At 44.8% G+C, this 13876-nt stretch overlaps 1 protein-coding gene across 1 annotated transcript; it reads left to right on the top strand.

The window, feature by feature from the left end:
- The first annotated feature begins 2308 nt into the window (after window positions 1-2308).
- NUP42 (nucleoporin 42) lies at window positions 2309-12546 on the top strand. Its single transcript, XM_069960466.1, has 7 exons — window positions 2309-2426; window positions 3884-4124; window positions 6733-6827; window positions 7245-7321; window positions 9715-9801; window positions 10331-10439; window positions 11778-12546. The coding sequence occupies exons 1-7, from the start codon at window positions 2321-2323 to the stop codon at window positions 12410-12412; spliced, it is 1350 nt and encodes a 449-aa protein (XP_069816567.1). The 5' UTR covers window positions 2309-2320; the 3' UTR covers window positions 12413-12546.
- The last annotated feature ends 1330 nt before the right edge of the window (window positions 12547-13876 follow it).

Here is a 13876-nt window from a genome sequence, read left to right as displayed (position 1 = left end):
AAAAACATTAGAAAATCTGTGTAAACCTGCATATGGTTGTGTTCGGACTGGACTGACCTATAGGATAATTGTATCATGTCGCTTAAACTGTATAGTGCATTATATAGACACGGGAGCCCCCCAGAAGTTACCATATTGTATTCTTTTTTTTTTTTCCAATTTCACCAATTTATATCTTCATAAATAATAATTTTGGGGTTCCATCATACATGTTATGGTAGAATGAAAGACTGCCGCAGCCGTGTGAAGCTCCCGACTCAGTACAGGATCCGCAGCGGATTTCGCTGCAAGTTGCAGCCTGAAATCCACTGCGGATCCGGTACGTGTAAAGCTACCCTTACAAAGTACAGTGGTGCCTTGGATTACGAGCATAATTTGTTCCGGGGCTGTGCTTGTAATCCAAATCCACTCTTAAACCAAAGCAAGTTTTCCCATAAGAAGCCATAAATACGCAGACAATTGGTTCCACTCCCCAAAAATAATGATTTATTATTCTGAATAACATGTAAAACAGATGAAACAAACATTCAGAAACAGCAGAATATGTGATATTATAAGTTACTGTACAGTAATGGAGAGGATGGGAAACACAAGGGCTGACAGAGACTGCAGGGAAGGAATGAGCAGGGCAGATGTGGGCACAGTATAGCAGCACTCTCTGTCCTAGGAGAGAGGGGTTACAGCTATGGAGAGATTACCTCCATGGTCCTGTCCCCTGATGTAAGCCCCAGCCTGAAGTGAATTTGCTATGATTTGGAAGGTGAGGGAGACATCCTGGGTCAGAGTACAGTGCTGTAGACCCCACTATGCAGACCATGCCCCTCCACCACTCGCGCTCCCACCCAGTGCAGGGAGCTCTTAAACCAAGGCAATGCTCTTAAACCAAGTCACAATTTTGAAAAACTGTGAGCTCTTAAACCAAAACGCTCTTAAACCAAGTTACTCTTAAACCAAGGTACCACTGTACAGATATTCCTGAAGGGAAGGAGAAAAATCAAAAATGAAAATTGGCGCAGTCCACTGGGTCATTTTGGGCTTGGTCCTCAAAGGGTTAAAACATATCACTTAGCTAATCTGTTTCAATATTTTAGATGCTTTTATAGTGCACTTATTGGGCAAGCATCTATTCCTAGTAAAGCATGGACAGTCACTTGAAAAAAAAACACATTAAAAGGTCAGTGTTCAGACCTGCACTGATACGGAGGGTATGTTCATACTGAGTAATATAGGCGTATTAACGCTGCAGAGCTCCCGCCAAGGAATCCCGCCTGTCTCCGTGTCTGTGTGGGAGGGCTCGCGCAACACTCCGCTCAAAGAACTGACATGTCAATTCTTTAAACGGAGAGAGAAGGAAGCGGAGCCACGTGAGCCCTCCCATAGAGACAGTGTGTGACATTAAAGCAGGCAGAATTCCGTGGCAGAGCCTAAATTACTCAATGTGAACATACCCTAAGGGTGCGTGCACACTACGGAATGGCGACGGAAAACCCTTCGAGCATACCACAGCTCGCACCCGTCCACGGACTGTGGCAGGCGCGTGTCTCCACCTGTGTCATAGACTCCATTCTATGAACAGGCGGATTCAGTCGTCCGTCCAGAGCATGAACCTGTTCATTCTTTGGACAGGTGACGGAATCCGCCTGTGCATACAATAAAGTCTATGGCACAGGTGGAGATGTGCGCGTCTGCCACAGTCCGTGGACGGGTGCGAGCTGTGGTATGCTCGAAGGGTTTTCCGTCGCCATTCCGTAGTGTGCACGCACCCTTACATGATGTCAGTTCTTTCGGATGGCAGATAGAGTTTGAGAAATCACATTGAGTCAATAGAACAGGTGGAACTTCAGGCGGAATTCGCCGCCTAGCCTCTGCTTGAAATTTCCTTGCAAATTCTGTTGCGTGGACATACCTTGCCTTTTCTGTCTCACTGCAGGAGACGATTTTAATTATAAGTCTACAGAGACTGTGACCTGCAGTGAGATGGAGATTTCCACCTTGGAGAGAAGCTTTCAGCTGTGCGCTTCTCCCGGCCCCTATAATGCCATGTCAGGACAACAGTAAAGGAAACACTGCCTCACAGCAACCAATGAGAAGATTTATTTCACTTTCATTGCGACCATCTAATATTCTGGTCGCTATTAGCAACGAATGGAACGCAGTTCTTAGCGGCCCCTCCTTATAATGGCAGCGCTGCCTCTACTAGCGCGCCACCTGCCGGCGCTACAGATCTGTGCACTTAGTGACGCCGCCAGCCGCACTAGTAAAGTGGTTGGCGGAAGTTGACAGGAAGTGCGTAAACTCGGAACTCTCCCGGCGATTGAAGATGGCGATCTGCAGCTTTTTCCTGCAGGGTCGCTGCAAGTTTGGAGACCGGTGCTGGAATGAACATCCGAGGGACGGACGACATCAAGGACACAACCGATACCAATGTGAGAGCTCGGGTGTGGTGTCCGGAGAGCCGGCTGGGGGAAGAAGGGAGGAGGAAGGACTCCACTGGAGATGCGGCCATACACCGGGGGCTGAACCTCTCATATGCAGAACTACAACCCCCATGATGGAGAGCCACATCTACACAACTCATGGCTATCCAAAAGGCTTCCCGGGCATGCTGGGAGTTGTAGTTCTGCTACAGGTTGGAGGGCACTGCCACTGTTCACTGCTGAGGATGAGTGACTGTATACATCCTATCTATCTGTATAAACAGGCTAAATAAGTGAATACGCCTCCTTTGCTCACTTCTGGTCTGACGCCACCATGGATAACAGCAGGTGTAGATTTGCGTTATGATTTGCGCCTGCGAGCAGGCGTAAATCATGATAAATTAGGTGCGGGAGGAGGCCACGCCTCCTCCCCGCCTTGTCACACACCGCTAAGCTCCGCCAGCCCGCCCATCGGGCATGCGGGGTGTACGAGAGGCGTACGCCAGGGAGGACGGGCAAATCTGCATCCCCCCTGAGTGTTCTGGTAACTAAACCGGAACATTTTGACAGAACTGTTAGACACTACCTACTAGTGATGGGTGATATTACGGGGGTTCCCACCTGCCCTGGTATCCTACTAGTATCTTGGGATCACATCACAGTGTGCCGATAGCAATCCAGCGTGCAGTGTAAGATCAGGCAGGAGAGTGTACCAGGGTGTCCTGTATACAGCAAGTGTGCTGGTAGGTTCCCCTGGTTCCTAAGGGTGGATTTATCAAGTGCTTGATAGGAACCTCTGTTGGGTGAATGAGGGTTAGTGATGCCTGTCTGCTAACTGCCAGGCGCCATATTCTAAGTAAGTTATCCAGACCTCAATGAAACATGGCCATCTCACAAACTACATGACGAATATACAAAAATCTGCATATATAGGTTACCAGACACTAATTCTCCAATAGGTGGTGTCCTTAAAGGGACTCTGGCACTAGGTTTGTGCTACTTTAAATGAGGGCAATATAAACTGGTGACAGGACTGCTGAACAGATCGGTGTATTACTCACATTATTCTGTTTAGCTGTTCTCCTAATATGCAGGAGAATAGGTTTCAAGCTGCAATCACCCCCACCCACCCTCCAGCTGCTGATTGACAATTGACTGCCTATACACAGCATAGATAGATAGATAACTGCCAATCAGCAGCTGGTGGGCGAAGTTTGCTGGTGCTCATGAATAATGAGGGCTACTGGTCTCATGCACATAATGGAGACGCCATGTTGTTCAGCAGGATATCTCTGACTCAGCTGCACAGAACAATGCAAGTGATACATCATTCTGTTCAGCTTCTCTGTCACTAGTTTTTTTTCCCTTAGATAGGACAGCAGAAACCTACTGACAGTCTCTTTTAAAGGTAAAATACTAGATTTTCTGACACAGATGTAACAATACATTTTACTGCTTGCCTCTAGCTGAATCGTCAAACTGGAATTCATCAAGCCAGCGATATGTACAGCCTTCTAGTTTCTCCAAAAATCTCACATGGACCAGGGACAACGACAGAAGTTTTGGGTCTGGATCCGGTGATAATAGAAACAGAAGCTCGAAGCCTAATGAACCTCCAGGATTCTTCTCCCCACAAAACAGATTTGGTGCCCTGGCCAACCAGGAACATGCCAGAGAGAGCGGCCAAGACAAGGAAGAAAACCTCATGTAAGTATAGGAGCCGTATCAGTCAGGGCCAGCGGGACTTTTCTTGTGTGGCTCTTGACACAACCAAAGGACATTGAGGCAGAGCCCCCCCCCCCCCCCCCCCCCCCCCCCAGGGCCTTATTCTCGCACTCCACAATCTACACTGGTTGGGCAGCGCCTACAGGATAACTTATGCCTAATCATTTGCCTGGGAAGGCAGCTACACGGTACTTGTCAGGCACATAGAGGCCATTTAGGCATGGCTTATAGAAAAAAAAAAGTGACGGGGCAGAGCTCATCCAAAAAACAAAACAAAAAAAAAAACACATATATCTCACCAGGTGATAGTGGGTGGATAAATCCCCACATCACTATAAAGCTGTAGTGATCCTTAAAGGGGTTATCCAGCGCTACAAAAACATGGCCACTTTTCCCCCTACTGTTGTCTTCATTTCAGGTGTGGTTTGCAATTAAGCTCCATTTACTTCAATGGAACTGAGTTTCAAAACCTCACCCAAACTGGAGACAACAGTAGCGGGAAAGTGGCCATGTTTTTGTAGTGCTGGATAACCCCTTTAAAGGGAATCTGTCAGCACCTGGACCTGACCCGAGATGCTGGCAGTGTGCTGTAGGTGGTATTACATTAGTTAGGTCATCTGTCTATTACCTGACTAGTCTGTCTGTGGAAGTGATGCTGTACAATATTGATTTATTTTCTAACTGTAAAGAGTCAGAGAGGAGTTGTGGCGTTCATACCGCACTCTGGAACACCTCACTAATTCTTTCTCCTCCTCCTCCATGAATATTCCAAACTACCCAGCCTCCTGCATGATCCTGCAGGCCATGTAGCCCCTGCCTTCTCCATCATTGTTGAGGCGTGCCAGAGTGCTGTATGAGCGACTTATTACGACTCCGCTTTGATTCACGCGCTAAACTCATACCGCGTAGCTGCCCAGGAGAATGATCAGGCATGAGCGATCCTGTAGGCGCTGCCCAACCAGTGTAGATTACGGAGAGTGAGAATAAGCTGACCCATTCCCTTTAAAGTGATATTGCCCCGCCCCCCCCCATTCCATATAATAAGTTCTCAGCACTGTTCTTAAAGAGAATCAATCATAGACGAAATTTAATTTATTTTTATTCCCTAATTAGATGTAAATCATTATTTTATTGACATTTGTAAATATAATTAATTATTTTTATGGCCGCGTTTTTTAATTATTCACTTTTTACTTTCCTGTCTCGCGCCGACTCTCTTCAAAAGAGTTGGCGCGAGACAGTAAACTCCCATCATGCAGAGCGGCGGGAAAGGTTCCCATGATCCTTTGCGCACCGCTCTGTTAATACACAGTGATCTCGTGCTATATAGCGCAAGATCGCTGTGTATTATCTAAAGTCCCTCTTCTCTGATCTTTTTATGAAGAAACAGACTGCCTCTGCAGTCTGTATCTTATACTTTACCTAATCCTCGTGTTCAGTCCAGCAAAGCCGGGAGCCGCCATCTTGATTACGTCATTTGCGTTCTGGCGGTGGAACGCAAGTAACGGAATCAAGATGGCGATGCCGGCCTTGTTGCATCGAAGACGAGGATTAGGTAAAGTATAAGATACAGACTGCAAATGCAGTCTGTATCTTCATGAAGTCTGTCTATGAAAATACAGACTGCCTTTGCAGTCTCTATCTATTTTACCTACGCCTTTGTTCCGGTGCAGTAAAGCCGAATGCCGCCATCTTGATGGTGGCGGCCAGCCTTACTGCACCAGAATAAAGGATTAGGTAAATTATAGATAGACTTAGGGAGAGATGCACCTTTATGACAGGGACAGTTACATTTAGGTGATAGGTTCTCTTTGCACTTATATTGTGGACATTTTATATCTTACCATTGTAAAGGATTTCTTGGTGGTCTCTCCCCTCAAAAATGCATGTCATTGTTAGTGGGCAGTGCCGGAGCTTAATGGCCAGGAAGCCCCATATTTCCACCCACATTGGCGCCTGTCCCCTCTGTGATGTCATCGCCGTCTAGGCGGGGCCAAGATTATGCAGCGGCTGTGCACCGCTGGCCATTTAACTCTGTGGAGTGCAGCGGGACATATGTTGCACTTTATGTGAATATGGCTAGATGCCACAAAACGCCATGCCTGAATCTTCGATAAAAATACCAAATCCATATACAGAAGTTTCTACTCTTCTCTATATATGCCTGCCAGGAGCGGGATTAGATACTTGGGTTGTCTTTCCCCCCAGGAAAGTAAGGGGTCATTCACATGTCCGCAGAATTCTGTCTGTGCACGGACGGTGTTCTGCGGACCGGACCTCCCAGCATCATGATTAATGACACAGTGTCGGTACACTAGCACAAGTTTAGCAACAGTTTAGAAGAATCATGATGGTGGGAGGTCCAGTCCGCAGAACAACTTCCATACACAGACAGAATTCTGCGGACGGCTGAATGCCCCCTTAGCAAAGCACTATGTATACATAATTACCCAGATATATGGTTATTCTGAGGGGGATTCTTTTATTTGCTACTGATTTCTTCTAGTTGGGCATTGCTGTATCTTGTGAATGCGTATACATTTCTGTATGTACTGTGACAGTGTGTTTTGGTCTCTTATCCGTTGTCTAGAGTTGATATCATAAAGGATATGGAGATGTGGGAATCTTCTGGACAGTGGATGCTTTCTGTTTATTGTGTCTTGAAGGAACAGCGCCACCTATCAGGTATTGTTTCCCTGCACTGTTAAATAGTTTTGTTGTCCATGAACAATGTGTATATGTGTGTTTAGTACATATGAGCGAATCTCACACATGCTTGAACCCGAGTGTTCGGTATTTGATTACCAGTGGCTGAAGAAGTTGAACTACGACCGGTTATCTAAATTATGTAAAATCTGCTATCAGCCGCACATCGCTCTGTGTAGCAGCAGACATGTGGCTGATATAAGCTGCACAGTCATTGAGTTGTGTGATAGGCTCCACAGGTGAGTGCCAATCTAGCAGATCAGCACTATCGCGTAATGTGTCCTCTGGCCGATAAGGAGAGTTATAGTTTGCCAACAGCCTGCTGGGATATCCTGATCTATAGCAATTATTGTCGTGGTGGTCAAATGGCATTATATACTTTTTTTTTTCTCACAGGTTTTACTGACATCTCACCTGAAGAGTTGCGTTTGGAGTGTTACACATCTCACAAAGACGGCAACCTGCAAAATTATGTAATTTTCATTCAGTGTTTTTGTGTTCACTTAAGTTTTCATTAGATGGTAGCAAAAATCCACAAGTCTTTGCGCTACTGTACTGACAGTGTGTCAGTACAGTAGTGCGAAGATTTAAACAGTTTCTGAGCTCCCAGCATCATAATGACTGAAGATGCCGGGAGCTCTGTATTCAGTTCCATAGCACATCGTCTGTTTTACAGGCCCTGTACGGAGCGTATAAATGCCCCCCTTAGGGTCCATTTACACAGATGATTATCTGACTGATTATCTGCAAAAGATTTGAAGCCAAAGCCAGGAACAGACTACACACAGAGATCAGGTCATAAAGGAAAGCCTGGGATTTTTCCACTTTTTAAATCCATTCCTGGCTTTGGCTTCAAATCTTTGGCAGATAATCTGTCAGCTAATCTTCCTGTGTAAATGGACTCTTAGGAGCCTATTCTACGGAGCGATAATCAGCAGATTATCGCTTTTTGGAATAGAGACAACGATCAGCCGATCGTGTCATCGGCCGATTGTTTATGTAGGTTAAAAACTAAAATCATCGGGCACCCACCGCGCATCGCTGCTTGGAATAGCGATGCATGGCGGGCGACCAACGATCTCACAAGCACCATACATTACCTACACTGTTGCAGGGCTCTTCCTGCGCTCCTTCTTCCTCCCCGTCCCGAGCGCAGCAGCGGCTTCGGAGCGGCCTGTCTGAGCTGACAGACCGCTCAGCCAATCAGTGGCCAGGACCGCCGCGGCCAATGATTGGCTGAGCGGTCTGTCAGCTCAGACAGGCCGCACTGAAGCTGCTGCGTGGACGGGGAGGAAGTAGGAGCGCAGGAGAAGACCTGCAACAGTGTAGGTAATGTATGGTGTTTAAACATGGGCTGCATAGACATCACTAAATGATTATCGGGCCGTGGAATAGGCCCAGTGAACGAGTGCCGATCTAGCAGATCAGCGCTCATTTAAATTATTGATCGGGGCCCTATCGGCCTGTGGAATAGGACCCTTAGACTGCCTAGTTTATCAGCATGGAGAGCACTACCTGTGAGGGTTTATCACATAGAATGATCCAGCTGCAAAGTAGAAAGTGCAATCCAGGGCACTCACCAAGTAATATATATACAACCACCATATATTGGTGATTCATTGCAGGAGCAATAAGCTAGTGGCTGTTTGACGTCACCAGACACTTTCTCAAGGCCTTGAGAAAAGCGGCTGTTGATGCTAAACAGTCATTGGCCAACTCCTGCTACAGCATGGTGAGTGCCATGTACAGTGGTCCCTCAGGTTACCATATTTTCAACCATACAATGGCTTTTTCCGGACTACTTGAGACCAGACTCAATATATAATGCTATAGACAGTCTGAATCTGCAATACACGTGAATGGTTAGATGGACTGCCTAATGAAAGTTGGCATTTTAGTGGCACATCCCCTGTATTAGTCATGTGGTGTATGTTTTATACTGTTTTTTTTTTTTTTTTTTTTTTGCTTTTGTTTTTCTCTTTGTTGTTTTAGTTTTTCTAGGCCCGTACGTGATATGTACAGGAGTAAGAAAGCGTTTTTAAGCTTTCAGTACCAATTTCTGATTGTTAAAGGGGTTTCGACATTAATGGGAACAATCATCAAAAAAATTCATATGAGGCCAATAATATGTGCTTCTACCCCCTCTAAAACACTTCCCACACATGTATCTATAGCAGCTGCCCCTGCCCCACACACCCCAAAATCATACTTTGATCTTGTCCCTGCCGTATGCAAATTCCAGTAAGGTAGGCTGTGTGCAGCAGCAGCTGCCTGTGTGTGAGGACAGGTCACACATATACAGTGCAGGGGAATAGGCTACTTGGAATGATGAAACGCCCACATGACTACCTTACTGGAATTTGCATACGGCAGGGACAAGATCAAAGTATGATTTTGGGGTGTATGGGGCAGGGGCAGCTGCTATAGATACATGTGTGGGAAGTGTGTTGGAGGGTGTATAAGCACATATTATTGCCTTCATATCGATTTTTCAGGTAATTGGTTCCCTTTAAAGGGGTACTCTGGTGGATTTATTTCAAATGAACTGGTGTCATAAAGTTATACAGATATTTAACTTACTACTTTATACAAATCTCAAGTTTTCCAGTACTTATTAGCTGCTGTATGTCTTGTAGAAAGTGGTGTATTCTTTCCAGTCTGACACAGTGCTCTCCTCTGTCCATGTCAGGAACTGTACAGAGCAGTAGGAAATCCCCATAGAAAACCTCTCCTACTCTGGACAGTTCCTGTCGTGGACAGAGGTGGCAGCAGAGAGCACTGTCAGACTGAAAAGAAAACACCACTTCCTGCGGGGCATACAGCAAATTATGTTTTGTTTTTAACTTTTTGCTTTGTTCTCTATCAGATGAATTCCGTACAACAGCTAGTCACCCAGTGGAAACAAAGGATACGTGACATAAAGAACATGAACCCATCTTCTAACTCTGCACTGGTAAAATATCATATTCTTTACTTTGTGATAATACTTTATTTTAAAAAATGCATGGTATTTTCACTTTCATTGACTTGCAGCAGTAAGGGGGCGGGTGGGGGGAACATAATAAAGAATGTATACTTACCCGTCCCCTCGCAGCACCACTCTAACACTCATTGTCAGCCATCATACATCATTTTCTCCTGGCTTCCTGGTATGACCTGGGGGAAAGTACTCACCTTGTAAAGGCACTGCAAATGAGCGCTAATCTGCACTAGTTTGCCGCCGCACACTGCGGCTCCTGAAAGGACCCTAACCCTATGCCTCCCTGTGCGGTAAAATAACAAACACCTGCATTATTTCCTCATTGGCACCCCTGATGCCACGGCTATGGTTGGCTGAGTGGGGAGCACAACGTCACCAGAAGAAGGAAGAACAACACAGGAGCGGAGACCATAAAATATGACCGCTGTGACGGCTGGAGAGTGGATAATACTATACTGTTAATGCTTAGAATATAAGTAAATCTTGTTTTTGTATTTTCTAGCTTAGTCAGCTTACTAAGCCACCTAGTGTCACCGCACCATCAACGTTTGCAGCTCCACAGCAGTCAGGATCATTTGGAGGACCACAGCAGACTGGTTTTGGGACCTCAAGTAAGTATTTATAGTGGACATGCAAACAACCCAGCTTTGTTAATTTATTTCCTTTTAAGGTGCATAGCAGCAGTGTGCCTTGAATCCACTATACTCGTCTAGCAGAGCTGATTTTGTCATTTAAAGGGAATGCGTCATCAAAATGTTTTACGTAGAAATTCCTCTTAACAGACTGCAGTTAATATAAAATCGAAAGCTGCATTTTCATTGTGGCGTTATCCAGGCTTAGAAAAACATGGCTGTTTTCTTCCAGAAACACCACTGCTCTTGTCCCCAGTTTGGGTGGGTTTTTGCAACGTGATTCTTTTAAGCTGGAGGGAGCTTAATTGCAAAACCCCACCCTCTGTTTCTGTAAGAAAGCATCCCAGTTTTTCTAGGCCTGGATAACCCCCTTAAATTACCTTCAGATTTGCTACAGTTGTATGTTATCAGGCGTTTTCACACTCCTTAGTTGGTTGATGTTACATTTACACAGGCTGAATAAACATTTGTAGTGTAAAGTCTAGCGTTAAAGGGCCTTAAAGATAGTCTATCAGTAGGTTTCCACGGTTTTAGTTAAAGGTAGCATGAACTAGTGACAGAGAAGCTGAACAAAATGATGTGTCACTTACATAGGTCTGTGCAGCTTATTCAGAGAGATCCTCCTGAATAACAGGTACAGTAAGTTGTCCTCTCCATTATGTGCATGTGCTCAGTAGTCCTGGATATTAATGAGAACCAGCAAACTCCACCAGCTGCTCATTGCTGTGACTGCCTACGCACAGCATGGATACATAACTGTCAATCAGCAGCTGGAGGGCAGGGGGAGTGCTGTGGCACAAATCCAATTCTCCTGCATATTAGTAGAACAGCTAATAAGAATGATTTAAGTAATACACTCATCTGTTCAGCATTTCTGTCACTAGTTTACACTACCCTTATTTAGGGCAACACAAACCTAGTGACAGGTTCCCTTTAAGGTAAGGGTTTTCTACTTTCCAAACTTAAGATAAGGTGTCAGAAGATAATGTTAAAGGGGCTGTCCCACTATTAGAACTCTATCCACTGGGTGGGAAACAATTTTACTCATTGCAGAGGTTCTGGCCTCTGTAACACCCATTATCTCAAGGATGCAAAACTAAGTCTCCATTTATTCTCTGTGGGAGCTGCACAAGATGAGTACAGCACTCTCATAGGGGGTACGTTTATACGTTTTTAAGACCGCCCTGATGTCACTCCAGTAAAATCAGTCTGGCAGCATTCCTCTTCTGTACTTCTACAATTTTATATCAAAGAGCTTCGTTGGTTTATTTTTGTACTATTTCAAAATTGAGTCTTTTTCTTTTTTTTTTTTCCCAGACATTTCAGCCAACATGCCAGTGTCCGCAGCCAGCTTCAATTTTAAACCAGACACCAATACTGCTGCACCAAATGCTGGGCCCACCCCTAGTTTATCCTCCACCGCGCCTGCGTTTGGTAATAAGCCGTCATTTGGATTTGGCAACACTGGGACTGTATCCGCCTCTTCATTTTCTTTTGCACCAACTACTACATCAGGTGGAGCAGCTTCAACTTTCTCAGGCTTTGGTTCTGCTTCAGCTGCTCCCAGCATGGCTGCATCTGGTTTTGGAGGAACGGTGACTGGAGGCTTTGGAAGTAGTGTAAGCGCAGTGCCAGGTTTTGGTGGGACTCCCAGTGCTTCTGGCTTTGGAGGACTTACAAGTTCTACAAAGACATCTGGCTTTGGGGCAGTGTCTGCAGGAGCCGGCAGTCTTTCTACATCAGGGACATCATTATTTGGACAGGGAGTCACAGTAAGCAGTGCATCAAATGCTGTCAGTACCTCTGCAGCAGATTCTGGGTTATCCAGCGCTTTGTTTACACCACGAAACGAGCTGTCGCAAGAAGACCTTCAGCAGTTCGAGTGTAAAATGTTCACACTAGGAAAAGTTCCATTGCTGCCCCCACCTGCAGACCTCCTAACTGTAAAATAAATGTGTTGAAAGACCGGATGATTTGTCTTTGTAATTAAATGTGTGTGTATATAAAATATATTTTCTGTCATTTTAGTTACTCTGTGTGTTTTAAAGATATTTTTTATATAAGTCTTCCCTTTTTTAATAATAAATTTTTATCAACATCCATATTGTTTCTAATATATATTTACCATATTCAGGTAGGTCGACCAAGAACAATCATGTCAAAGGGGTTATCCAGGCTTAGAAAAGGCCACTTTCTTCCTGAAACAGCACCACTCTTGTCTTTGGTTTGGGTGCAGTTTTGCAGCTCTGTTCCATTGAAGTGAATGTAGCTGAATTGTAATACCACTCATGACCTGAGGACAGGGGTGGTACTGTTTCTGGATGAAATCAGAAAAACAAAGTCGATTTCTTTCAAAAACTATTATGTTTGTCTTCATTGCTTGTGTTGAGATTAATTCACAGTAGAGCTGCAGTACCAAGCACAACCTATAGATGGGCGTGGCATTGTGGAAGAAAGACGCCATGTTGATCGAATCATTCTTGTCATTAAAATACCCATACACGTTTATATTTTCTAATGATCAAAGATAAAGATGAATCTTTTTATTCTAAACATTATTACTGTACAATGAACCTTGAGGCTGGGTTTACATGTAGCATTTGGTCAGTATTTGTTGGCAAAACCAGAAGTGGAACAGAATATTGCTGGGCTTTTGCAGTCTAAGGGAACACCCAGTGGGCTTTTCTTCTAATTTGCATGAAAAACTATCTTGTGTTGGGCTTTGTGTTTACTCAGTATTTTAGCAACCAAAACCAAGAGAAGATTGAAAACACAGAAAGGCTATGTTAACACAATGTTGAAATTTAATTTAATGGCAAATAATTTCCTATATTTTAAACAATGGCCATTGTTTTGAAATAATGGCCGTAATTTGCCATTAAATGGCGGCCATCCACAAAATTTAAAACAGTGTGTGAACATAGCCTTTCTGTGTTTTCAATCCACTCCTGGTTTTGGTTGCAAAATGCTGAACAAAAATACTATGTGAGAACATAGCCTTAAAGGGACACTCTAGCCTATTAAATTTACCTCCATTATGCTCCCTGCCTGCGGTTTCTTTTGGTCCCCCACTGAATTATCCTGGTACCACCTCTGGGATGTACTCATCTGAGCAGTGACAGCCCGCTCTGCTAATCACTGACAAAGGCGGGACAGTGCCATGGTCAATGATTGGCTGAGCAGGTTGTCCCTGCTAAGATTAGTTTGTCTCAGAAGTAGCGGTGGTATAATACAGCGAGGGATCCAAAGATACTACAGGAGGACTCTGGGGGAGCATGGTTAGGTTAAAGGGGTAGTGCAGCGCTAAGAAATAATTCACAAAATAACACACATTACAAAGTTATACAACTTTGTAATGTATGTGAATGGCCCCCTTCCCCGTGTCCCCGACCCCCGCCCGTGGACCCGGAAGTGTA

This window comes from Dendropsophus ebraccatus, chromosome 2 (assembly GCF_027789765.1).
Source record: "Dendropsophus ebraccatus isolate aDenEbr1 chromosome 2, aDenEbr1.pat, whole genome shotgun sequence".
Classification (NCBI taxonomy): Eukaryota; Metazoa; Chordata; class Amphibia; order Anura; family Hylidae; genus Dendropsophus; species Dendropsophus ebraccatus.
This window is presented reverse-complemented; position numbering and strand designations above follow the sequence as displayed.

Bases quoted from the DNA above. Each gene is read 5' to 3' on its own strand.
- NUP42 (XM_069960466.1), top strand. From the start codon at position 2,321: ATGGCGATCTGCAGCTTTTTCCTGCAGGGTCGCTGCAAGTTTGGAGAC. The intron at 2,427-3,883 runs GTGAGAGCTCGG...GCTTGCCTCTAG, and splicing joins AGGACACAACCGATACCAAT to CTGAATCGTCAAACTGGAAT. The intron at 10,440-11,777 runs GTAAGTATTTAT...TTTTTTTCCCAG, and splicing joins GACTGGTTTTGGGACCTCAA to ACATTTCAGCCAACATGCCA.